This window comes from Polyodon spathula, chromosome 4, assembly GCF_017654505.1.
Source record: "Polyodon spathula isolate WHYD16114869_AA chromosome 4, ASM1765450v1, whole genome shotgun sequence".
NCBI lineage: Eukaryota > Metazoa > Chordata > Actinopteri > Acipenseriformes > Polyodontidae > Polyodon > Polyodon spathula.
The window spans coordinates 15,924,932-15,952,766 of NC_054537.1; the positions used below are offsets into that span (position 1 = coordinate 15,924,932).

At 34.1% G+C, this 27,835-nt stretch overlaps 1 protein-coding gene across 1 annotated transcript; it reads left to right on the forward strand.

Annotated features, from left to right (window-relative positions):
- The first annotated feature begins 1,405 nt into the window (after positions 1-1,405).
- LOC121313802 (neurogenic differentiation factor 6-A-like) lies at positions 1,406-3,798 on the forward strand. The gene is made up of 2 exons (XM_041246596.1): positions 1,406-1,500; positions 2,176-3,798. Exon 2 carries the CDS (start codon positions 2,179-2,181, stop codon positions 3,196-3,198), a length of 1,020 nt encoding a protein of 339 aa, XP_041102530.1. The 5' UTR covers positions 1,406-1,500; positions 2,176-2,178; the 3' UTR covers positions 3,199-3,798.
- The last annotated feature ends 24,037 nt before the right edge of the window (positions 3,799-27,835 follow it).

The window sequence follows — 27,835 nt, forward strand, 5'->3', positions numbered from 1 at the left end:
AGTACTTTCATCAGCTTGTACTTGCACTGAACTGCTCCATACTCTGCCGTATTCTACTACTGCTCTTAATAATAACTACTTCCTGTATCTTGTATTTGACTTTACTCTTATAGGTATCTGTATTCAAGTTTTTTGTAATTTCTTTTATTTGAAATTATTCTCATCCATTCAACATACTTACTACATCCTCATACTGGACTTTACTTGTATAAGCAAATATTTTTTAAAGGCTGAATAAACCATTACTTTTTGGAACATACAGGAACTTTTATTTTTCTAGCGTCTGTGAAACACCAGGCAACATTTTTTGCAACGAGTTGTAATATACATTTTTCAAGCAACTTTGCTCCCCGAGGTTTCCAATAAAGTTTAGTCTTTTATGTTTTGACATGGTAGTTTTACTTCCCTCTATACAAATCCCCATCACTTTTCTGCGATTGAGATTTTTCTACTACTTTTTTTTGTCCTCTCCAGTAAAAACAAAACGAAGTTATGACCAAAAGCACTTAACATGCACAAAAAAATTAAACAGAAAGGAAAAAAAAAGAAAATCAAATGCTGCTGGAGATTTTGCTGAATGAATGATTATGGCAACATTATTATGGGAGGCATAGCCTACATTTGAATATGATCAACCAGGTAGAATGGTACAAAAATATAAGTTGTTAATTAGACAAGAACAAGCACAAGCACAAGCAAGAAAATGTGAAACAAAAATAAATAAAAAGTAATTCAAATGGCCAGAGCTATGGTTATAGTTTGTTGTTTTTATCTCTATATTCCTAACCTCCAAACGCCAAAACATTTGTGACAAGTAGATATTTTCAGATATATCTGTACAGTACCAGCACAGTATGTTGAGAAAATGAAAATGTTATCCATACACAGTAGAGTGTGTTGAAACTGGTTGTTAGAACTAATAGTTAGCAACTAGGTTCTGTCCTCTAGCAACTAAAAAGTAATTCCTATTATCTTCCCTTTGTGCCATCTTCATTATGACAATTAAGTTTGAGATAGAACCTAAATGTAGCAATAACTCATCTGGTTTCCATTAAAACAACAACAAACACACACACACACACACACACACACACACACACACACACACACACACACACACACACAAACTTGCCTTATATTAGTTATCTCAGGGGATCAGACGGCGATACTGGTATTAATCTTTCTTTAGTCAGATTTTTTTTTGACAGTACATTAAAGCTAGTTGGAGCCCAGTTACAGAGATGCCAGATGATCAGTGTGGGATAGGTGTCCCTCGAGAGAAGGTCACGTGATGATCGTTGCCCTGTTACGTCAGCGGCAGATGGCATGGGTACCAGCTCTGGCAGTTGGCATCAGTGTCATTTCTCAAAGAGAGAAGAAGGAGAGAGAAAGAGACTGATCAGAAAATCAGACTGTGTTTTTTTCACTACAAGAAAGGGTTCTGGTACAGTAATTCAAAGGACCTGAAACATGAAAACTGCATGTTGACACACAATCAAGGTAAGAAAAGTCAAATTCTGGTGTGCATTTTTAAATGACCTATTGTCATGTTGGATAATTATGTTTATATCATTATGGTGTCCTTTGATATGCATTTTGTGAATGAAGAATAACTTTTTGGTTTGGTTCCATATGTAACTGATGTTATTACAAAGCAATGTTTTGACAACTAGCTGAATATACAATTTAATTTAATTTTTGCAGTGTGCATGGCATGAGCATAATTGTGTTTAATGTCTAAGACCTGATTCAATTCCCTGTCTTTCTTTATTTGCATATATACAATATTTGTACTTGAGCTTGCATTCTCTGCATTGCTCATTTGCGCTTGATTTATTTTAAAGCTGTGCAACAGAGACAAAGATATTGCTGTTTGTAGAATTACAGAATGTACGAGTGTCAGTAATAGAATTGTAAATTAGATAGATAGATAGATAGATAGATAGATAGATAGATAGATAGATAGATAGATAGATAGATAGATAGATAGATAGATAGATAGATAGATAGATAGATAGATAGTCACATTATAAAACCAAAATGTTTAGGATTTAAATGTGTGCATACATCTTTAAGCAGTCATGGAGTTCAGCATACAAAAAAAGGTGTCCAGTTTGTTTTGATAAATTCTATTCAACGAATAACATGCTGACAGTATTCTATTGGAATTTTTAGGAGATGAAAATGTTGACCTTACCCTTTGAGGAGCCTGTTGTGATGCCTGATCCACAGTTTGGTACAAACTTTCCCAGAGATTGTGTCGCAGAGAATAAAAGTAGAAAAATTGACACTTTTTTTAAACGAGATAAATCACCAATGCCAGAGTCAAAGCAAACCCAGGATGAAGATTCGGAAAAAGAGGAAGAGGAAAGAGAGGAAGACGGGAATGAAAACGGATTGCCAAGGAGAAGAGGCCCCAGAAAAAAGAAGTTAACCAAAGCAAGAGCAGACAGGGTTAAATTTAGGCGGCAGGAGGCCAACTTGAGGGAGAGAGGTAGAATGCATTGTCTCAACGATGCCCTGGACAGCCTTAGAAAGGTGGTACCCTGTTACTCGAAAACACAAAAACTCTCCAAAATAGAGACTTTGCGGCTGGCAAAAAATTATATATGGGCTCTGTCAGAAATCCTCAGTGCTGGAAAGAGACCAGATCTTCTTGCCTTCGTGCAGACTTTGTGTAAAGGATTGTCACAGCCAACCACTAATTTAGTGGCAGGGTGTCTGCAGCTCAATGCCAGAATTTTCCCAACAGATCACAACGGGGAAGCATCTCACTCTGGCAGGTCTCCATACCAGAACTTGTATCCACCTTATCACAGCCCTGAGCTTGGCACACCTACGGGGCATGCTAGTGGTACCATGGACAGCGCTAAGCCCTTCAGACCGTACAATTACTGCAGTACTTACGAGCCTTTCTATGAAAGTACTTCCCCTGAATGTGTAAGCCCACAGTTTGAAGGTCCCCTAAGCCCCCCAATTAACTTTAATGGGATATTTTCCCTTAAGCACGAAGAAACAGCTGAGTATGGTAAGAATTACCACTATGGCATGCATTACTGTGCAGTGCCAGCCAGGGGTTCTCTTGGGCAGAGTTCCATGTTTAGGGTCTCCTCAGACAGTCACTTCCCTTATGACTTACATTTGCGCAGCCAACCCTATGCCATGCAGGACGAAATAAATGCAGCTTTTCATAATTAATGTGTTAAACTAAATGGTGGTCATCCTCGTTGGCAGCTAATTAGTGAAAACAGTGTCCATGCAGTATTTATGCTTGAAACATAAACTATATAGTATATTCTTACCATATTTAAAAAAAAAAAAAATCAATGCATTAGTTGCAATACTTTAATTTAATTTAATTGCATTATACTTCCATCCATATCAAACATAGATCTATTAAAGTAACCCCTGTAATTAATGTAGCTAATCATTTTTATTCTGATGTCTGTATCGGTGAGTGTGGCTTTTGTTCAGCTATGTTTTCAAAACACAGCAGCATTATTAAGTCTATGCTTTGTGTTTAAAAGAAATATGTAATATAATTCTTCAAGGTGTATTGTTCGCTTAAATCTTTGATTACAATTTTACCAGGAAATGTGAAAATGAAACGTTTTGGATTGTATGTATAAGTAATATTCACACTGTTGAAATTCTAGCTTGCTGAAGAATACAAAATGTGTGTGTATTTAACCTATGTATATTATATGCCACTAGTAAGAGGATACTGCCCTTTCTGAATTGAACCTAATGGCCACAAATGAGGAACATTTGGTATTTCTCATAAATATAACAATACTACTGCCACTGCTACTACTACTAAAAAATAATAATAATAATAATAATAATAATAATAATAATAATAATAATAATAATAATAATAATAATAATAATAATTTATGAAATCAGTAGATATATAAAGCAGCAAGCAATAAAGAGAATTGACAACAAAAACTATGCAACATGGAATATGCTCTCTTGATAAACCTTTCCATATGCATGTGTTCCATACAGGTACACAGCTGTCACTGGGACAAGTGACCTACTCTCCACATTTTATCTGAAGGGCAAACCAATGGCTGATCTTATCTAGATTATGGGTATCTCAGGACAGATCTCTTTTTTCAGACTGAATGTAGTATTATGCCCTGCTCAAATAGTAGAAGGTGTTGAGGATGTCCATGGTGGATTGAAAATATAAATCATATACAGAGTTTAAGACCCGTTATGTTAAAACAGAATGTACTGGTAAACGAACAGGGTGTTCTGTGACTTCTGTGTTGACAACGTGATAAAAGGATGACCACGTGCAATTATTCCCATTGGTAATAGAAGAAAAAAAAAACGCTCATAGTATAGGAAACACCAGAAACTGTTTTAATTACACCCGTCTAAAATTGCGCAATTTTTATATATATATATATTATATATATATATATATATATATATATATATATATATATATATATATATATATATATATATAGCTAAAAACAAACAAAACAAACTAAAATCTCACTACAGTTAAATTCACAGAATGTGCATTACATTACGACTTTTACTGTATGAGTTTATATATCCTCCAAGGTGTAAATGTTTACATATTCATTGACATCGTTTGGGTCTATAGGCTTGACAAAAGAGAACATTTTACCACACGAGATTTTGGATTTATCAGATATTGGATATCTTGTCAAATGCAGTTTAAAAAATAAGGCTGGAGTTTACATGTAAAATGTTATAATTGGTTTACATGCTAATGGGTTCGTAGCAGTTTGAGGCACCGGTAAAATATATGCAACATTAATATCGTTTTATGTATGTATTTGCTTTTCCTACCAAATGTACTGTAAAATGTATTTTGTTGAAGTCCTGTTAGTAGTCTGTTTTTTAATCAAGTTCACAACTGTATATTTAAACATTAGGAATTAAACCTGTAAAATATTGACGAATGGACGAAAGACTGTACTAAGTGTCTTATAATTTTAATACAAATTCGTTGCCTTAATTTAAAATGAAATACTTGGCACGTATGATATAAGTTATGCAATGGCATGGATGTACTGACTTGTGGCTTTGTACTTTTCCACATTTATCTTGTGACAAAAGTTTGGGAGAGGAAAGAACAAAACGCGCAATGCACTAAACTTTTATTCTGCACATTTGTATTCAACAAGTATGTTGTTTTTGTAATGTAAAATACATAATAAAATAAATATGCTTATCGTTTTGGATCGCAAGCGTTTCTTTAGTCTATACTTATTATAGGCCATACCTACTTTTTTTTTTTTTTTATTTATTTATTTATTTATTTTTAATGGGATAGTTATATGAACACCGAAAATCTATTTAAACTAGTACAAAGACAATACAGCCCAATGCTGTCAATATTATGTTATAGTGTAATCTTATTTTAAAAATATAGTCCATGTGTAACGGTAAACCCCTCTCAGGGAGGCAACATTGTAATGATGTTTGTGCAGGGAATACCTGACTGTTACCTTCATTGAACTTGCAGTGTTTTTAGAAAGAATCTATAGATTTAGAAACTTGAATATAATTAAGGAGTTTGATTCAGTTATCATAGTTCTCACTAAAACGAAATTATTTGGAATATAAGAGGAAATTGAATGCGCTTCGATGGACCTTTTAGGTTATAATAATATAAAACGTGTAATATAAAATGATATGCATGTTCTGTCACAAAAAGACTCTTATAATTTTCTTTTTAGGCTTCCCTCATAGATTATGTTAGGTAACGTTTTTAAGATGCATATGATCTATTTAATAAATTAAATAATCGTCCAGTTGATTTTTGTTATACTACTACTACGAGTACTAATAATAATAATAAATAATAATAATAATAATAATAATAATAATAATAATAATAATGTAATCTTGAGAAGAGTCCGGGTGTCAAGAAAAACTTTAATTCACAGGATTGTTTTGGAAAGGAATTGTGTTACTTTGCTCAAAGGAAGTCGATTGAATCACTACTTTATTATGGATATTTAAAAAAAAAAGTTTAATGGTATTAATCCATTTAATAAAATCTCTAATTTCAAACTAAATAAATATATAAATAAATAATACATTTAGAAATATTATTATTATTATTATTATTATTATTATTATTATTATTATTCTAATAATAATAATAATAATAATAATAATAATAATAATAATAATAATAATAATAATAATAATAATAATAATAAAGGCAATTAAAGCCAGTAAATCGCAAAACCTGTTATTAATACATTAATTGTTTTTGTGATAAAAAAAAATATTCTTCAATCAGCATTCAACTGTAACTTATAGGCTAGCAATACACTATCGAAAATTATAAATGTTGTATCAGAAATTACCAATAATGTACCATACTGTTTTAAATGGAAAAATAAAAATCAAGTGAGAGCTATGTTCTATTTGCTCCACATAGAAGAGATATTATTGCTGTATTGTGGAAAAATAGTAGCCAGTGATAATGTTACACCCAGCAAAGTTTAACTGGTACAGTCTGTAGGGTCATCTCATGGGCGCTGCCACTGACTGAGTCGCTCTGTTTGAAAATGCAGGAGAATAATTATTCTGCGGTTTGGTAATTCCCCTGACGGACGGACGAGATTGATTTATTGATTGATTTATGTATTTGTTTATTTATTATCACAAACAAAGTACAACTACAATATTGAAAAGGGTCTTGTCTGAGTACATTAAAACGCGGTGTGTACTATTAGGTGTAGAGGTCAAAATAATACCGAGCTTCTTTAATTAGAGGTCTAAAAAAATGCACGCGCTATAAAACAATCCTGTGAGGTAGAGCTTTGTGAATAAGGCTTTTGATCTATTATTATTATTATTATTATTATTATTATTATTATTATTATTATTATTATTATGATGATGATGTACTGTACAAAAAAAACAGTATAGCACTGTTTGCATGCACTGAATCTGTTTTTTCTTTTTTTTTTTTAAATTTTTTATACCATACCATACCACACTGGTACATTATTAACCAAAATAAATCATGTATGATATTAGCACTCATTATAGAGTTTCTTATTTTATTTTATTTTTTAATTTAGCGTGCCCAATTATTTTACCCCTGATTTTCTCCCCAAGTTGGAATGCTTGATTCTTTTTCTTGTCACCGCAATAATTTCCCACACAGCTCAAGAGATCCGAGAGAGGTTTAGTGGGCATCTTCCGATCCCATAACCAAGCCAGCTTCCTCTTGTACACCCAGTAGCTTGAGAGCGGATGTTTATGTGCTACTGGCTTCTGGAGGACAAAGGCCAGTCCTGCAGGTGTCCGCTCCTCACTGGGTGCTTGGCCAGCAGGGTTTTCTGTAGCGCGATGAGGAGAATCAGTCCCTGCTGGTTTTGCCTCCCTAACCCACAGGAGCACCTGACCTAATGTGATGCTCCTTTTGGAGTCGCCAGTGAAGATCGTCCACTTGCACAGCCAGGATGCGCATCTGCACTGTATAGCTCACCAACCCCTCACAAAGTTCCTTTTAAACCTTTTATGATACAAGAAATGAAATTTGGAAAATGTGCTACAGTGAAACTACCATTTTAGGCTATATATTGGGCTTTTTAAAAGTATCAACTTAAAACTCTTTGCTGTAGAAATTATGTTGCAAAAACTGTACAGAAGTTTCTAAAACATCTCTAAAAACTTGCCATACCTGCAAACAATTTTTTTTAAAATAGAACGTCTTACCAACTATTATAAATTATTTATGTGAACAGCAATACAGTAATAAAATATTGTAGAATTTAATTCAACATGTATACATGCTACTCTTGATTAGGCTTTCATATCTACTGAAATATATTGATTTCCCAAGACTTTTTTTTTGTACACTCTAAACTGTCCATTATACTGCTCCAAAACTATTCCTTTTTAATTGGAACCATCCAATAGCAAACAAAGTTTGGTTGTGGCTGTGGCCTTACAAATCAACATGCCTTACTGGTACAAGAGGAGCAGGATCCAGGTCCCAGTTTTGGAATATGACTAAATGAAGACTGTTCAGATTGATTTGCAAGAATACAAGAAAGGAGACTAATTAATCAAATAGCAAAGAAGGTGTGCAGAGGGGCAGTATCATTGTTCATGTTAGATGGGGTGATTGAAAAACAGACAGAAACTACAGTTATTTAACTCTAAAAAGATCAGTTAGAAATGTGGGATTTTTTTTGGTTATTTGTGAAAAACTAAACAAAAGTCACAGGAGGGTTTTTATTTGTGTTTGAGGGGTGGGTTATGATTGAACCATTCATTTATTCAGTTTGTTCATTTGGGAATATTAAAATACATTCAATGGCGAATGTTTTGATTAGAAGTCTTTCTCAGTGATGTCTTCAATATTTGTTTTTTCAGCAGTCTACGATTTTTTTTTTTTAAGAAGGATTGCTCTACAGGCATAAAAGGTGTTATTAATTATCTTTAATAAAATGTGTGAAATGGCAGATGGTACTTCTGTGATTTGTGAGGAGGTGATTAAAAAAACCAGGTGACACCCACAGTTGTGTGTGGGTTAAAATGAAACAAATTACAGCTTCAATATCTGTCATTTTCTAAATCAGGAAGAGGTTTTTTTTCACATTTGGTTGATAAAGTTGGCACATACAATCCTTCCCTATTTTATTTCAACAGCCATCGAAACCAGTCGCCTAGGGTAATGGGCACCTGAACACCAATGAGATGTCTCTCAAAATGAATTGCCTGTTAATAATAATGTAATGGTAATTAAATGTGAAAAATGTTATGCTCTTACAATGGTGATTTATTTGCAGCACCAGCATCACATTGCTAGTGCACGTACTGGAGCAAACTTCATTTCCCATCAGCATCCCAAATTCTCACCTAGCCCTGGGTCACAGATGGTCGGGGACATAAAATGTTCCCCATTAAATTCTTAATAATCATTTCTCAGGCAGAGTCGTGGAAGCTTGGGGATTTCTCATTTTAATTAGAAGGGTTAAGGAGCTAAGCCTGTTTGAAATTCCCTCCTCTGAGAAATGGGTGCAGGTGATCCCATGCAAAAGAATGACACCATATCAAGGGCTAACCACTAATTTCCATATTAGATTGGTGTCAGCTTGGCATGAATCCCACTCCTGAAAGAACCTCTCTATTTGTGGTCTTGGCATCATGTTTCATCTTTGCATGGAATATGTCTGTGAGCAAGATGCCGCTGCGTTATTACTGCAACTACTGCTACTGTTACAGAACCCTCTTTATTATTCTGAACTGGTAATGAAAAATCTGACTATATATTGTAGCAGAGAAAATTTTAATATAAAAATATAATAATAAAAATATGCTAGATCTGTATAGCATTCTAGAGAAAAAATTAAAAAAATAAATGAACTGTATACAATAGGAAACTAGTGTTTTATTGGATGGTGTTTATAGATATTTTGAGTGGTAGCACTGGTACCTTTGTACTTGTATAGCTGCAGGCCAGTCTAATGTCAGTCTGCCAAAGTGAAGCAGGGACCTCAGATGTTGTGGAGGAGTGAGACCATAGACGTTATGGTAGCAAAGAAGGATACAAGTATGTCAGTAACTTAGAAAAAAAAGGTTTAATCACAAACTGGTTCTCTAGATATATGTAAAAATGGAAGTGAGAGTTTCTGTGAAATTGACCCATTGCTGTGTAATATGTATAATCCCCATTTCTGAAAGATTATTGTAAATATACATATTTGTAGCACTTAAAATAGACACAACAAATGTTCGCCTTTCTGACCAGTATAACTGAATGTATTAACCTGGTAGTTAGTTTAGTTTGCTTAAAAAAAAAGACAACAGCTGCATCAAAGATTGTTATTTTAACATTTATTTTATTTTGTTTGATAATTCACTGATGGTGAAAATAGAATGTCTTTAAAAGGTGCACATAAAACACAAAATATTCTGCAATTTAGCATTTACTGTTTTTCAGGTAAGAATAAATATTTAGAAAATTTTATTGTATAACTACAGAAAATGATACATTTTGAATCTGACAACACACTAGCCTCCTCCATCCCCCATTCAACATAGCCCAATTACTTATCTTAGCCATCTATTCTTTGTCATTGGTGTAAACAGGGGGTGATTTCTCTGGGTCTGCTTTTTTTTTTATCCCTGGGACTGCATTTTCATATTTAAAATTATAAACCTATGCTGCAGCATTTTTATACAAACTGACTTCAAATAAATCTCACTCTAAGCAGTTCAGACCGCTAAATCACTAGCACATTGTATTGACATGAACATTATTAAAAAAAAAAAAAAAAAAGGAATGGATTGATTTCATGATTTTACATGAATAAGTCTGTTGTGTGGTTCTTATTGCTTTATTACTTATACATTACTTAAAATGCATTGCAGAATTCAAATGAGTGCAAAAGGTAAAGCTCAAGCCATTAAAACGATCCTTTTCTTTCTCATATTGTTTTGGCTGTAATGTCAGCTATGCAGCATTCCTGTGCCTACTTGAAGACCTGGGGAGCTGACAGATGTTTCTCCCTAATGTGAATCTTGATGGACTTCTCCAGTGTGCAGTCTGGAGGCTACAGGCACATCTTCCACTGAGCATTTTCCTATGCAAAACCAAGCTGATTTAACTTCACATTAACTTAACAGCCTGATGTAGGATTCATTGCACTCTTAATCTTCATTTTTTGTAGAGCTTCAATAATAAGATAGAGAAATTAGGTAATTTAAAATAAAATAAGGTATTTAAAAAAAAATGGTTTACACATTTAATTCCCTACTGAACTTAGACAAAAATTCCACAACATGATATTTACATTATGTTTTTGTCTACATATAGAAAAATCAGTGTGATACAACTGTCAGAAATTGTTCGGTATTGTATGCAGCACAATACTGATTAAGATATTCTAATAATTCTCACTATATTTTACAGTATAATAGAATAAATAGAATAATATTTGGGTCACAATATATCACCATGCAATAATATATGCCTCGCGTTTCTTTAAATTCTTCTGTCACTGGTAGGAACTGTGTTGTTTTGGAGTTCTGATCATTCCTTGGTTGAATATTCATGTCTTTATTTCGAGTGTATTTACTGTCCTTACACTGGGAGCATGAAACTTGCTGATAGGAAACCGTTCTGACACGGGAAAGTATTTATGACCCAAATAGTCTTCGATAAAAATATAATTTTTGAAAGTACCTACATATGAACATGAATAACACAAGGATTTGGTTCTTACAATTCACGGGACAGGAGCAAGGGCTGCGTGGAGAAAGAACCTCAGGAATTGAGAATAGAAGTGCTTTGTGAGTGCATGGTTTTCCCCTTGGCTCGCAGAGAGCCACCCTCACCGAGGTGAGACCGAACCGATCAGCCTACTAGGCTGGGAAGCAACCAATCCTTCCTCCAAGGAGAACCTAGAGTCGAGAGAATTGGAAAACAAAAGAGAGATGATAGATTTGGCCAGGGTCCCCTCTGGCTCACCTAGAACCTTCCTGGTGGAGGACAAGGCCAGCGTGGCTGGGCCTCTAAAGTTGGGAAGTGAGCTTCACGTGCCCTCAGAGGCAGACCATAGCAGAGGTGGAACAGGGAGGTAGGAGGAAACAAAAAATGCAAATCAGAATAATGGTTTGAAGGGGTTTAAACATGGAGACTGTCAGATATTATTGGCGAGGCATCACGGGGGACAAGCACTAGCTCCTGCCCCTTAAACCACACAGAAGGTTACAATAAAGCATTCTATCACCATGGTACAATAGATTATCCCTTTCACTTTGGTGCTATTTTATAATAACAATATATATATTATAATATATATATATATAATATATTATATATAATATATATATCTATATTATCTAATATATAAGAAATCGTTTGTATCTATACTGATCAAAGAGTGGGGTCTAGATTAATTTTTAAAAAAACTAACTTCTAAGGGTCCCTAACTAATTTCACTCAAACTAGTAAATTTCGCTAACCCGTTACGTACATCCAGAGAATTTATGCATCGAAAAATTTGTAAAAAGTTTCCGCCAAACCTGTAACGTCCTGTACAGTATTAGATTCTGACATATCTTCTTAAACTAGTTTAATTGTAAGATTGAATAATTATTTCAAATTAGTAAAGTAGGCGGAATAACTTGTAAACGCATGAATTTCTTTTCACCACATTGTATTGTGTTTAGGGAAGTTAACAAAGAGTGATCCCACCATTTTCACCAGAGTGATTGATATATAATTATAAAGCAGGAAATCAAATTAAAATAGACCCCACAATTAATTAAAACTACAGTCACTAAATACCCCAATTCTTTTATTAAGATGTGTATTATTGTCTTCTTTTTTTAGTCAATGTATTTTCTTTGAAGACACCACACAGCACACAATTCTTTTTACCATTCAGTAATTTGATTTGATGCCCATTTTCTGAGTGTACTTTTACTCTTCTCTTTATTTCTGGTGCCCAGAATCATTAAGCTTTTGCAGAGACATCATTGCAGTAATTGTACAGACAACTTTTTGCACAAGGCAATTAAAAAGTCATGCTGTTTTTAATTATGGAACATTTAAAGCACATTTGTTGTACCGTATTTTCTTAAGTGAACCTGTAAAAAGTATAAAGCCAATCTGGAGATCAGCTAGTTTTGCATTTAGCGTAAGTAACAAAGTGTGTGTGTGTGTGCGTGTATATATACACGCACACACACACACAGAGAGAGAGAGAGAGAGAGAGAGAGAGAGAGAGAGAGAGAGAGAGAGAGAGAGAGAGAGAGAGGGGGAGAGAAACAGTAAGTTGAAAAAGTATTCAGCCCCCATTCCTTTTTTCACAGCCTGGGATTTTGATGCATTAGTTTGGAAATTTTTATTTGTGAGTCACACATTCTTCTTCACAGAGACCCGCCAAAAAGAAAGAAAATAGTAAATAATAAAAGAATAAAAATTAAAAAACTGAAATGTCATAATTTTTTAAGTTTTCATCCCCCTGGATCAATACTTTGTTGAACCACCTCTGGCAGCTATTACAGCCAGTAGTCTTTTTGGATAAGTCTCTATTAACTTTGCACAACATGATGGAGCAATATTTGTCCATTCCTCCTTGCAAAATTGCTCAAGCTGTGTCAAGTTAGTTGGAGAACGGTGATGGACAGCAATTTTGAGGTCTTGCCACAGATTTTCGATGGGATTAAGGTCAGGACTCTGTCTGGGCCACTCAAGGACATCTATTTTCTTCATTTTAAGCCAGTCCAGTGTTGCTCTGGCAGTGTGCTTTGGATCATTGTCCTGTTGAAAGATAAACTTCTTCTGCAGTTTGAGTTTTTTGGCAGAGGGGCGCAGGTTATTATCCAGGATTTCTCTGTATTGTGCACCATTCATCCTCCCATCAATCCTGACAATATTGCCAGTCCTGCTGCTGAAAAGCATCCCCATAACATCATGCTACCACCGTCATACTTTACAGTGGGGATGGTGTTACCTGGCTGGTGTGCAGTGTTGGATTTGCACCACATGTACCGCTTAGCGTTCAGGCCATAAAGTTCCACTTTAGTCTCATCAGACCAGAAGATGTTCTGCCACATAACTGCAGTATTTTCTAGGTGACATTTTGTGAACTATTTACAGGCAAGGATATGGGGTTTTTTCAGCCAGGACTTCTTCTTTGCCACTCTCCCATAAAGGCCCTTTTTGTGGAATACCTTGGAGATTGTTGATACATGAACATCATTGTCCATCGCAGCCACTGACTTCTGTAACTCATTCAGAGTCACAGTTGGCAACACAGTAGCTTCCCTAAGAAGTGCCCTTCTTGTCTGTCAACTAAGTTTAGAGGGGCGGCCTGATCTAGGCAGTGTGGTGGTAGTTTAGTATTTTTCCCACTTCTGTACGATGGACTGCACTGAGCTCCGAGGGACGTTCAATGCCTTTGAAATGGTTTTGTACCCTTCCCCAGATTTGTTCTTCTCTATAGTCACATCCCTGACTTGCTTAGAATGGTCTTTCATCTTCATTTTGATTATTTCTTTTGAAAGTCTCTACCATACTGTGGGACCATACAGTGAGAGCGGTATTTATCCTCACAGATTAATTTAAAGCAGGTGATCCACTAATTTTTTACACAGGTGGAGTCCATTAACAAATTGTGTGACTTCTTGAGGTAATATTACACCTGAGCAAATTTAGGCTTGCAATTACAAAGGTATGAATATTTTGTAATCTGAAAATTTCCGTTTTTCATTTTCAGTAAATTGTTGAAAGCTTTTGGAATTTTTCTTTTGATTTGACATGGTGCTCAAGGCTTTGTAGATCAGTGGGAAAAAAATCCTGATTTAATCTATTTCAAATTCTGAATCTATGAATTCTAAATGTGAAAAAAGGGATGTGGGCTGAATACTTTTTCAAGGCACTATATATATATATATATATATATATATATATATATATATATATATATATATATATATATATATATATATGTGTGTGTGTGTGTGTGTGTGTGTGTGTGTGTATATATATATATACACACACACACACACACACACATATATATATATATATATATATATATATATATATATATATATATATATATATATATATATATATATATATATATATATATAAAATAAGTAAGATTTACAGAGAAAAACAGATTAATCTCAGTGCATAAGTATTCAACCCCTTTGTTACTGCTGCCCTTAATCAGCTCAGGTGCAAATGATTTGTTTGAGTGAAATAGTTTCAGCATGTGTGTACTCAAACTGGTTTCACTTGTAGATAATTTCCCTCAGGTATATAAAGACTTTCAAGCTGCAACTCACATAGTTATACAACAAAGCATCCATGCAGACCAAGGAGCTTTCGAAACAAGTCAGGGATAAAGTGGTAGAGAGGCACAGAGCAGGAGAAGTGTACAAGAAAAATTCAAAGATGGTAATTATCCCTCTTAGCAGTGAAGTCCATCATTAAGAAATGGAAGATGTATCATACCACTCAGACACTACTCAGATCAGGTCACCCTCCCAAACTCAGCAGCCGGGCAAGTAGGAAACTGGTTCGGGGTGTCACTCTGAAACCAAAAATGACCTTGAGAGATCTGCAAAGTTCTGTGTCTGAGATGGGAGTCAATGTTCACACATCAACAATAAGCTGGTCCCGACACAAAGCTGGCAAAAAAGAAGTCATTAGTCAAAAAGCCTCATGTTAAAGCACATACAGAGTTTGTGAAAAAGCATGTAGATGATACTGCAAATATATGGAAAAAGGTTTTGTGGTCAGTCCATGGGGATCTAAAGTCTTAAGTCTGGGAATCCAAAAGTTGTCCCTTTTATTGAATATTTTAGGAATGTAAACTTTTTCTAGTGGAAGAACCTTCATATGAGCAAGTTATGGTTTTAAGAGTTGTGGCGCTTTTATATTTATATTTTAAGCACTATGCATGAACTCAACATCTGTTCTCAGTTTTTACTGTGTATTGCTGAAAGGGCTAAACATTTATAATTTCACAATTTATATATAGCAGATACTACATTTTTGATAACCCAACAGAAGGTGTTTTTGCAGTCAAGCAATGCGATCATGTTATTAAATATGGGATACTTTGAGTAAACAGTAAATAAAACCAATGGTACCTATATTTGCTAATTATAGTTTGTTAATGGAACTGTTTCTCTCTCTCTCTCTCTCTCTCTCTCTCTCTCTCTCTCTCTCTCTCTCTCTATATCTATATATATATATATATATATATATATATATATATATATACATATATATATATATATATATATATATATATATATATATATATATATATATATATTTTTTTTTTTTTTATTGCTAATTGTGTTTCATAAAGTCAAATGAAACCAACTGAGTGATGTCACGTTAACATATTACATTGCATATAGCTCTGTAGTGTTCCATATACTTAATAAAAAACTGACAAAAAATTGCTGTCTTTATACTCAGTCACCCTGACTCTGTCACTTAAAGTAATGTATTTTTAGCGGTTTGTAAACGCTACAGAAAAACACAAAAATACACTATCCACCCCTCTCAGACACATACCTTGAAAAATGACTGAAATCCGAGACGTCGTTCTATTTATTTTTATTCCTCCCATCTCTTCTGCTCAAACAGTGTGTCTGCACTTTCAGTGATGGGGAAAAAAATAACTCAGTGCTGTCTCAATTCTGCCCCCTGGTGTACCTTTTCAGTGGCAATGCCCACAATATCAAAAATACAGATGTACTTTCTTTTGCATGTTTCAATTAAATTAATTTTCTCAGATTAACTTAGTGAATAGTTCAAAGTTATAAATGGGACTACTTTATTGGCATAAGGATATTTAATTAAAAAAAAAAAACATGATTTATGCTTTTTTCTCTTCTCGGGAGTCGGAGGCACTCAACTTCGTCTCGTACCTCACAATGCATGCGGATGGCCTGGACACCCCGGATGGCCTGTATATATATATATATATATATATATATATATATATATATATATATATATATATATATATATATATATTATATACACACACACACACACACACATAGTCTAACTTCACTATAACAAACCCTTCCAACGATCCAAGCAGCGAGAAACATTGTATAGTGCTAATCATGTGTGACGTATGCAACGTTGCCATCTTCACACAAACTGCAAGTATGGCAACAGGCGTGAGGAGGTAACAAGATTGAAACGGTGTGTATTGAGAAAAGCATGAAAAATATGAAACAATCTGTACTGGATATGTTTTTTAAGAGAAAGGGCACGTAATTACTGTATTCAGCATGTAAGTGTACTTCTTATTTTTTCATTTCTTTTCTGTTTTCTTTTAAATATTTAGTTGTGTGTGTGTGTGTGTGTGTGTGTGTGTGTGTGTGTGTGTGTGTGTGTGTGTGTATGTATAGATACACACACACACACACACACACACACATATATATATATAGTGTTTCTGAAAATGTAATTTATATAGGCTTCATTTGATCCATTTTGCTTGTATAGCCAGTCTGCATATTACACAATAGCAGAAATGTACACTAAAACCAAGCTATCACTATGCTAGGCAATTTATTGAAACAAGTTTTAAATGCCTCAATGCAGTAGCCACTTGGACATGTGGTAAGGGAGCTAGCTGTCTGGTAAAATTCTGGTTTCAATCCAAAAATGTGTCAGTGAAGATTACGCATCACCTGCTTGAGGCTCGGATACGTCTCTTGATGGTCCCCACAGCAGTTGGCACCACCTGGGGATAAGCGAGCTAGAGGTAGAAATGCCTTTAAAAAACTACTTAGGTTTTAAATATCATCCACATCCTTGACAATCCATTCTGATTATTCTGAAAGTTCACTGATTCTTTCACAATTCATCCAATCTTCTCCATACACCTCTTATTATCACAAGCAATATCTTGATTTTCAATCACTTCAGTTTTTTCTGCCTTTATTTTAGTTTGGTGCAGATAATTTAAAGACCAGATGAAAAATGTCTTCTGCTTCTTGGTTTCTCATGTATTACTTCAGCTACAATCAAACCATCTGGATACAAACAGTTACAATATTTCACTGAATTTTTATAGGATTGGTAATGCAGGTATTTTTTTTTAAATACTTGCATGGGTGTATTCATGAATGCTAGCTGACTGGGGAAATAATTACAATTCATATTGTGGCACAAAGATATTGCTGTATTTATTTGCTTCTAAAAGATAACCTCAGTAATCCTCAATTAGCTATCTAACCCTTCCACAAGCAGTCTTTGTTCATCTGTTGATTAAGAGGACCAGGTTGTACCATACACATAAAGTTAAATTAGTTCTAAAATAGCTTTTACAAATAATAAACAAAAAAAAACAATGTTTTATAAGTCAATGTGTTACTTGTTATAACAGGAAACACAGGGTTTTAAATGCACCTTAAAGTGTCTGAGGAGAGTTAAAAGCAGAAGGGTTGGCAAAGAACATTTCAAATAGAGACTGGCACTGCACTGAGTGTCATTTACTGAAGATTTTAAATGAAAGGGCAAGTACAACTGAGCAAGTGAGAATCCACTGAATGCTGCAGAAACCGTATCAATTAAAGTGCTTGGAGATGGCAAAATACATACCTATCTTGCACGTCCATTCACTATATACAGTGGGTCTCAGATGTGCATTTTCCATGGAAAATAAAGTTTCATGGAAAATAAAAAATGCAATTCTCAGCTTGCTTGCTTTGTCTTCCAGGAAATCTGTTACACTTATACTTTCTAGGTTATTTAACCTCAGCAGCGTCTTCGTGGGCCAAGCGTCTTACTGGATACAAAGCAGCTCAGTCATTAGGGGAAACAGCTGTTTGACTAACAGAAAGAAGGCTCTGAAGGGATAGGAACAATTTCACAACCCAGGTGAACTGACCATGAAAGAGCAAGCTTATCTAAAAGCCAGATCTGGAAACAGTTATTTCATCTTTTAAAAATGAAAATGTTTGCAAACATAAAAGACTTTCAAAATGACCCATTTGAGGCATAATGAATGAGTATGCATGGCATGGAAAACGTATGAGATTATTTTGTTAGCTACAGCTGAAGTAATAACATATCAGCACCAAAAAAGTACCACAAACGTGATTTCTATTGTTTGTTTTAGTCATTTTGTTTGGGAGGGTTTTTTGTACTGTATGACTATAGCAATAAATTCATCTGGATTAATTAGCTTAACACGTGTTTTAAAAGTTTCTAGTGCTATAACAAAACAATACTAGCTTTCTTTTGATTAATGGCTTATGTTTTACAATAGCTATAAACTAAACAGACAATGTTAATATCTGTCCTATGCTTCAATATTACTGGTGTTTATTAAACTGTTCTAAACTGTTATTGGCTTTTTAAAAATAACAGTCTTGAACTGTTTAATAAATGTCAGACTTTATTTTATTAATAAAAATGGAATTAAAAAAAAAAAAGTTAAATGTTAAATATAAAATAATACACCAATATTAAATAATGGCCAAGGGCTCCCATAGCTATTTTGTCTACATAAGAGATACATGGCTGGCACAATGTTTCACTATATAAGAATTAAGCCATTTCTGAAAGGAGCAGATCATTAGAAGCTACATTTAATTATAGAAATACAAACTCTACAGAGACCTTTCTGGATTGTAGATTAATTCAGATTTAACAAAAACATTTTTCTATTTTATTAAAGTGGTAAAAAATTCAGAGAATAAAGAAAGCAATAAATAAGCAGGGCAGGTGTTGATGATGCAAATGAAATAGATGACAGATGGTTAGCAGAGCGATCACTCACTGTGTGTATAATGGATAGAGGTAATCAAATCCCTGTGTGAATTTCTTTACAACTTTCTTTACAAAATGTTTTTTACAACATTTTGTGACTTTCTTTACAACTTTCCAATAAATGCAAATATCAAAGAAACCCAATATGGTGATTGACTGAACAGGTCACAGAACTTTTCTTGAACTTTAAAACTTGGTTCATTTTGAGATTTAATAAAAAATATATAATAAAAAATGCCCTTTTGCAGGTGGTACGTACCACTTTCATACAATTCTAGATTTTCATAATGTTAAAAGAACTAAGAAATAAACAATCCCAAAAAATGTCATTCTGATTCCACAACTGCACTGCCGTGTTGTGTCATAGAGATGCAAATGAGGTCACAGGATGTCTCTCGCTCCGAGTGGTTTATGCACTGTATTTTTTTTAAGCTTCATTCAAATAAATGCTTTTTGGGCAACCTTCTGTTTTAATATGGTGTGTGTGGCTCTGAGTCTCGAGTGTGGAATGGCAGTTTAAGCCTTGCAGACTTAAAGAAAGAAAAACATTTTAATCTCAGCTATCCATCTTAGAAGCTGGAGTGAGTCATGCTTGTTCTCTTTCTGAATAATAGGTTGGTAAGTAGTTGAAGTGCACACAATGCCAGCAGCTCCAAAATGTAGATTTTGAGTTTTTAAGTTGTTTGTTTTCTGTTTTCCATGTTTTTCCTTCTTTCTTCAATCAAATTTTGTAACACAGAGAAACCATATTTAAATACGTGACCATTCCTAATTTAGCTTCATTGGCTATTTCTTTCTTTTTTAGAAAATAAACAAGGCACAGTCCTGTGTGCTAAGATCCCAGAAATATGTGATCTTTATTTGCCTGATACACCAGCTTGAAAGGGACACTTGCATTAAAAGGTCCATGAAAATATCTAACGCTGAAGCCAGTTTTCTGCCTTAATGGAATAAATACAGCTTGATAGAATGATACCAAACACCTGCTCGAGTGGTTGGCAGGAGAATGTATATATTCTAAAAGCATGCAGTCTGCGTATGAAGTGGCATTATTTCAAATAATTCACATTCCAGCTGAGTGAAAATATATTGCAAGGTTAACTTAGGCATTTAGGGACTTATTGCTCAGGACAACCAGCTGAGGACTGTGCTCCTTCATTCTTTACTAGTCTTGTATGAAATGCATTTTGCTCCCAGTTAATAATATTTCTAATTTAGTAAGTGTCATATTTTTGGCCAGCATCCCTGTTCCACTCTTGTCAATCGCAGGCCAGTGGGGGCACCTCTGAATCATCCCTTCTGTTGAAAAATGCTTTTTTCTGCACCTTATTAAAATAGGGTGCAAAAAAAAAAAAACATCTCAAAAACACACCAAAAGTCTTAAAGCAGATCAGGATGAACTGGACTAGACCAGCAAATGCTCTATATGAAGACAACACTTCAGTTTAAACCAACTCGTAATGATCTTTAGGTCACAGCAAAAATCGTGTCATTGAAATAGTAGCGATTTTGTCACATTTTGCGGGGTCAAGCCAGATTGAATAATTAATTGCCAATCTCGCTTGACCACTTTCTCCTCATGGTTTTCTTTTGCTTCCAATCATGTCAGGCCCTTTCAAACACACACATTCTCATATGTTTGGTAGGCCTGCCCACACAATGCAGGGATTTTAAATAAAAACTTCTGGTTTAAAACACGAATATACAGAACATTGTAACATTTCTACATGTGCCCTGCCACACTGCCCTATAGTTATAACCATCTTCCACTGTTCTCGTGTATTTACAGTAACTTTTACAAGGTGATAACCAAGTAGTAATTGTTAGTTAGTTCCTGGGTACAGTTGAAAGATTCAGAACATGGAGGTAAATGCAGGTCAAATTTACACTACATATTTACAAGTGCATACAGGTTGGGATTATCTACTTTCTTATGATATTCTCGACTCTAATTTTGTATTTACAGTTGGTTTGGGGGTGTATATAACATTTACTGTTGATTGTTTTTTATTGTTTTTTTTTTTTCCACTCAAGTGCAGTTCATAATGTGAAGAACCTTTAACTTGATCCAGTGCAGTGTTCTCTAACTGACATTCTATCTGCTGTATGTGTGAACCTCAAAAAGAAAATCTTAATGCTATCTGCTTTTCATAAATTACTTCAGAGGAACTGTGTTTGTGACAGCAATGAGGGGGGCAAGAGTGACAGTGAGACATAACTGATTCCCAATGTTCTGCTGAAGTACTACTAAGAATAAAGTGTGACTCAGTTAAGGAAGAGTATAAATATTCCAAGTCACTATGTTCTATCGTTTGGGAGAAGCCTTGGTGCTGGTTTAACATGACAATGTGATAATTACACCAAGCACACATTCAGTGAAAATTTCATTACAGAATAACATGGGTAATATGGAGGTGCAAAGATGTTTGAAAAGTGTTGCCGTTACAGCACATTATGACAGCATGGTAAAAAGTAAGCATATGCTGCAAACAATGAAAATGGCTCTCACACTAAAAAATGAAACACTTTTGTGAATAGTAATGTCTAGTGTAACAGATAACAGAAATGGAGACACATTCAGTTCCCTATGTTTACAGTATTTCTGTGTGTTTTGGAGTTGTTTACTATGATGTGATAAAAGTTATTCTAACTATGATACTGAAGGCTCACTGCAAATCTGTCTTTCTAAAACCAGTAATTAATCCTTATTGAAGCATTATAACCAAATATTTCCCTCAGCCAGAAACAATTTCTGTTTCTTGTAACCTGCAGGCCATAGTTTAAGCTACTCAAAGAGTCACTGCAGTATTTGTATTACTGCACTATAGTCCTATAACACAGAGCTTCATATATTTGCATCATCTCTCTCTTAAGGCTGTCTTATTGTTTAAATGTAATTTAGTAATTGAGTAAAAAAGCTGAGGAAGAAATGTTTTTCTAGCTCAGTTATTTTCTGTTTTACTGGATTTCTTCCCAAGATGCCTAATAAATGTGTCTTTAATCATATTCTTCATATCTTAAGGAGTTGTGAAAGCTCTCACAGTAAATCCTTTAAGCACCTAACCTGTGAAAAGCAGCTACATTTCCATTATCCTATCTTTGTGGCAACGGAAGAGTTACACAAATCTTGTCTCTCACACAATTTTCGAAGCGATTAATAAGGGCTCCTTTGTACTTTGCTCATCATAGCTGATTTTCCACAGCTGTCTCTGTCCCCTGTTCAGGGGTTAGAGACAGAGATACGACTGAAGCGCTTGTTTGACCCGCCTACCTGAGTAGCGTCATTCATGGTTTCAGAAAATAGGCATAAAATGTATTTTTATTGACGGAATGACTATATAAAATATTTAATGACATATATAAGACTAATTTATTTTAAACAAATTATTAAAATCTAGATATGTATTACGAACCTAACTTACACTCTCAGTCACTTCGCTGAGTACGCTCTCCAACTGCCATAAACACTGTCATAAACTGTCACATGTGAATCAGCTAATCATTCATGTTCCACCCAGTAACTGCATCCATCCCTCTGATTGGACAGTTCAATACAACTATTATTGTTTATATATGTTATTACATTATTAGTAATGCTGGCCTTTTTATATGCAAGTGTCAGTGAGGTTTCTCATGTTAATTCTTTGTTCCAAGGGTCTGCCTGTTACTCAGAACAGGAATGAAAGAACAGAGGGAGTGAGTCAGACTATATACATTGTATATCTATTCTTCTTTGTCTTCAGAATGCTTGCTGACTTTGGCCAAAGCCCAAAATAAAAGCTAAAATAACTTAAAGAAAAACAAAGCTAACAGAGCAAAATAAACGAATAAACAAAAGCAACTCTCGAACAAAATACTGACACCCAAACAAATACCGCGCTGGTCTGCCCTGCATGAGTAGCAATTGCTGCCTTTCTGTTTTCGTCTTACTTTCGTTTTTGTTTTCATTAGTTATTTTTGCTCTTGTTCGCCCACATTCCTCCTTCCTGAACACTGACCAAACAAAGGATTTCTCAACCCTTGTATCACCCCCTACCAATAATGTAAAATTTTGTTGAATTACAAATAATTTATGCACAGTTTTTCAAACAAACTTGATTAAACTGAATATACAGTTATATGAGGATGAAGTTAAATGTCAGCAAAACTTGCAAAGAAAATGTACAAAATGAAATTTACTGGTTGCATTAATATTCAGCCCCTTAAGTCAGATTTTGACAAAGTTCCGCATAAAAGATTAATTCTGAAACTGAACACAGTAGGGATTCAAGGAAATGCATGTACCTGGATTAGTTATAGGATTTTCCACACAACACTGTTTATTTTTTGTCTATTGGCCCATGTGTTTTTTATACATTTTCCAACCATGATAATGGATTTCTTCTTTTGGTCAAAATCTCCTTCCACCACTCATAATCGTGCATACTCAGTAAAGCAATGCTTCAGCAGGGGGTGGGAGGGTTTGAGTTGCTCCTCCAATTAAAACCAAGGATCAGACTACGTCATCTGCCATTGTTAGTATTGTAATGTGTGTGGTTATAGCAGATAGCGATTTGTAACAGAGACTTGCCTCCTCTGATGAAAAAATAAACTCTCTGGAAGGGTAACATTCATGAAATTGAAGGTGAATTAGCAAGCATCTTATCTGGTGATTGGAAAGTGAACACTACTGTGCTGTGTTAACTAACATCCTCAAAGTGCTCATCTGTCAGTTTCCAGAACGTTTAATTTAACTAATGAGTAGAGTGTTAAGATTAAGTACCTGTTTGTGTATTGTTTCTACATGTATTGGTATTAATTATGTGTTTGTAAATTGCTTCCTACATACAGTTACGAGGCAGGAGAATGTAAAGGATGCCCTTTCTGTCATGCAATGTGTGACAATCTGTATTGTACTTATTCAAACACATTTTGTATTATTTTAACATGCATTAATAAAAACTTTTATAACCCAGTGGCAGAAGTTCACTCCCAGGCAGTCTTATCACTTTGTTGTGCAACCTGTTTAATAATTTCTTAAGTGCAAAAATATGTGCTGTACTGCATATGTAAAGAAACATTTTATTGTTACATCAGTAGACGCACCATATACAGGGTGTCCCACGAATGTTGAGCACATTTATTATTCCAATAACTTTAAAAAAATGTAAGTGTTATTTTTCATAACTAATAAATATTAATCAGCGTTTTACGATGTGTTGAATGTAATATTGGACTATTATGTATAAAGTTAACTCTGTGTTTTGAATCTTGTACAGTTGCGCTGAGTTAATATTAAACATGTTCATGATTCATGGGACACCCTATATAACCACCATATACCACAAAAAGCATGTTTACATACAGGCTAGTATTTTATTATTCCGTATTCAAAATAAGTACTAATAACTATAGCATATTTGTAATAAGATCAGCAGTATTTCTAAAACATTACCCATTTATAAATAATTTGTTAAATGACACAGTGTCCTGCACCAAGAACATGGTCATGTTTCTCATATTGTTACGTTTTATTTTTCTGCACCTTTGCTTCTTTGGCAAAGCGATGAAAGACATTTTTTCTTGGGATCACATCGAGAATTGGACACACAGTAATGCAACGCCATATTTTTCTCACTCCACTGCAGTTTGACTCTGGCAGCCGGTAGCTGATCGCTGCACACCCAGCCTTGTTTTGAGTCTGTTGTGAATAAAGTCTATATAAGAGAGAAGTTTATAAATGGAGAGGTGCCTCCTCTGAGAAGCCAGAACTGCTGTTAATATAGGAATGCTAAATCTAGGATTTTAGTTAAAATGTCATTTTTTTCTCTAATTTTAGACAATATTTTAGTTTTATTGAACATTGTTATTATAATGCTACATGCTATATATATATATATATATATATATATATATATATATATATATATATATATATATATAATATATATATATATATATATAGGGAAAGGGTAAGAATTCAATTCATTCCCTGTGGACACGTAAATAAATAAATAAAAACTTGCAATAAATAAATAAATAAACTGACCACTCTGTCACAGCATCCCTAGTATAAGGAAGTCATTAAATGTCAAGTGTAGTTTCTTTCAACCATGTAACAGAAACATTTAGTCCACAATCAAATTCTGTGATGAAGGATCCAAATACAGGTATGAATATTTTTGGCATTTCATCTTGTGCATGTTACACATTTACAGTTATATTTCTGCCAGCCTTCCTGTTGCAGTGAACATTGTTGCATGTGTCCATTCTGTAAATGCAGGCATTAATACAAACATCCTCTCACTAACAAACAATACAAGATGAATTATGTTTTTTTGTTTAGACATACATAGTAAAAAACCGTCAGCTGGGTTGCCAGTAATATACCATATAAAAAACAGTACTATACTATACAAAAAAAAAAAAAACTTTAAAAACCATAAATTTACAGTAAAATATTATAAAAACAAATGATTAGAAAATTAGCTCTTAATAAAAACAGTTTATATGCTTTACAAAGCTGCTCCTCTTACAGCAAGTTTCAACCAGCAATAACTGCGCTTCAGATTTACCTGGTAGGCTACAATACTACCAGCATTAAACTCAACATAGAATAAAGATATGAATAGAGGGGTAGCCCACTCCAAGATCTGACCTACCACAAGATGGTGACCACACAAACCATGATCAAAACACATAAAATGGTGAGGGAACACAAATGACATGTAAATTTAAATATAATTGTGAAACCGCACAACACATTTAACATACAATAACACAAATAACACAGTTAAAACAATACTATTTTCAATCAGCCTTGCAATGGATTCTGGGATTCAATTTTTAACGTAATTAATGTAATGTTTACAGTATTTAACCGTCAAAAGATGTGGTCTGTTAAAACAACGGAAAATATCTGTTTTTTAAGGAAATGTTGTTAGTATGAAGGTAATTTGCTGTTAAATCTAAGGTAAATTGTCATTTTATAATAGAAGGCAATTTACCTTCACTGTTTACTACAATTTTACCGTTGAATTTGCGGACATTTTTTACAGTGTACTAAATAGTGTATACTGTAGTGTACTCTATAAATAGGGCTTGGAGTTTGAGAGCATTCTAAGATTTCTCAACTTTTTAATATTTCAGCTCATTGCAAAAGTTTGGCTTTTATCTAGTACTTATAATTTACTCCATAATTATTTGTGTACAATTAAATGACCCCACAATAGCAAGGGACTTGAAAGGAAAAGACTTTCTACTGGAAATTAGTATTTCCACAAACTCACTTGGTCAGATGCCTTGTCAGGTTTACAATTATGTGCTGTGTTGTACTGTATATATAACCCCCATTAAATATTAATTTGGTCAATGCTTACTACAAATTAAATGTCTTGTTACATAGTATACAGCAGACGTGCTCGCTGTTAACTTAGAGAGAAGGCACTCCAAAAATCACATTACAAATTCAAACTCTTTAAAAAAAGAATCAGAATTTGTGTAAATATAAAGCAAAGTGGGCTCTACTCACTTAATTTAAACATCAGTGGATCTAAATATCGCCACTGTTTAGATTATTAAAATAGGCCTGTAAAAGTAAAAGAGTACTGTACAGGAAATTTGACAATTTCAAAACCAGTTCACATTCATTAAAGATTGTTATAATATAAGTTTTTTTTGTTTTGTTTTGTTTTGTTTTGTTTTAACACTGCTGTAGTTTGTTTTGTTTCCGTATATATTGTAAAATTGTAAGGTAATTAGTATGGAGAGTATTAGCTAGACATGCAAGTACATTTTATTTTTATTTTATCAGGTTGAAGCATTTTTTTGTTCTTTGTATACAAGTGGTTCAATTTACTTGCAAACTACAGTGTGGTCTATGATGCTATGTAGCCTACACCTGCTGGAAAAATATTTATCCTAATTCTTCAAGTGGTTTATTGTGTGAATATTTTCTTTTAAAGTAAATTACTGTTTGCAGTTGTCAAATCTAGCATACACAAGACTATAGAGACAGAGTAATTGTGTGGTATCGTTTTCAAGACCTTTCACATTGTGTAAATTACTTGTGGTCACTTACTTGTAACCAGTGGGTCCTCATAATTGCAAAAGTTCATGCACTGGTTAAAATATTTGTGTAAATGTAAATCAGATTACAGCCAACTCAATTTGAAATGTCTGTATGAGACTAGGAGTGTATTATTAAAGTTTTGTAAAGATTTGTGCAAAATTAAGCCAATTAACTTCTTCACCATGATATGATTAGGCAAAATTATGAAAGAGGAAGACTGAAGTGACATTGTCAATACAGGTATGTATCAGTGAAAAAGCAGCGTTGCAGTTACTGTGAGCAGTTCAAATTGCCATTCCTGTTCTCACGGTAACATAGGTAAACACATAAAGATTGTAATATTGTATAATGGCAACATACTGCAGAAGCACGTGTACAATAGTAAAACAAAAACAGCTTGGAGCATTATCAGTGTTTATAGACTGTCAGCTGATAAGAAAAACTGCTTCCAGGTCAGGTTTTGGTTTTGGGTACAGCATGTCTAAAAA

What these genes read in the sequence shown, in the direction of transcription:
- LOC121313802 (XM_041246596.1), top strand. Translation starts at nt 2,179, where the DNA reads ATGAAAATGTTGACCTTACCCTTTGAGGAGCCTGTTGTGATGCCTGAT.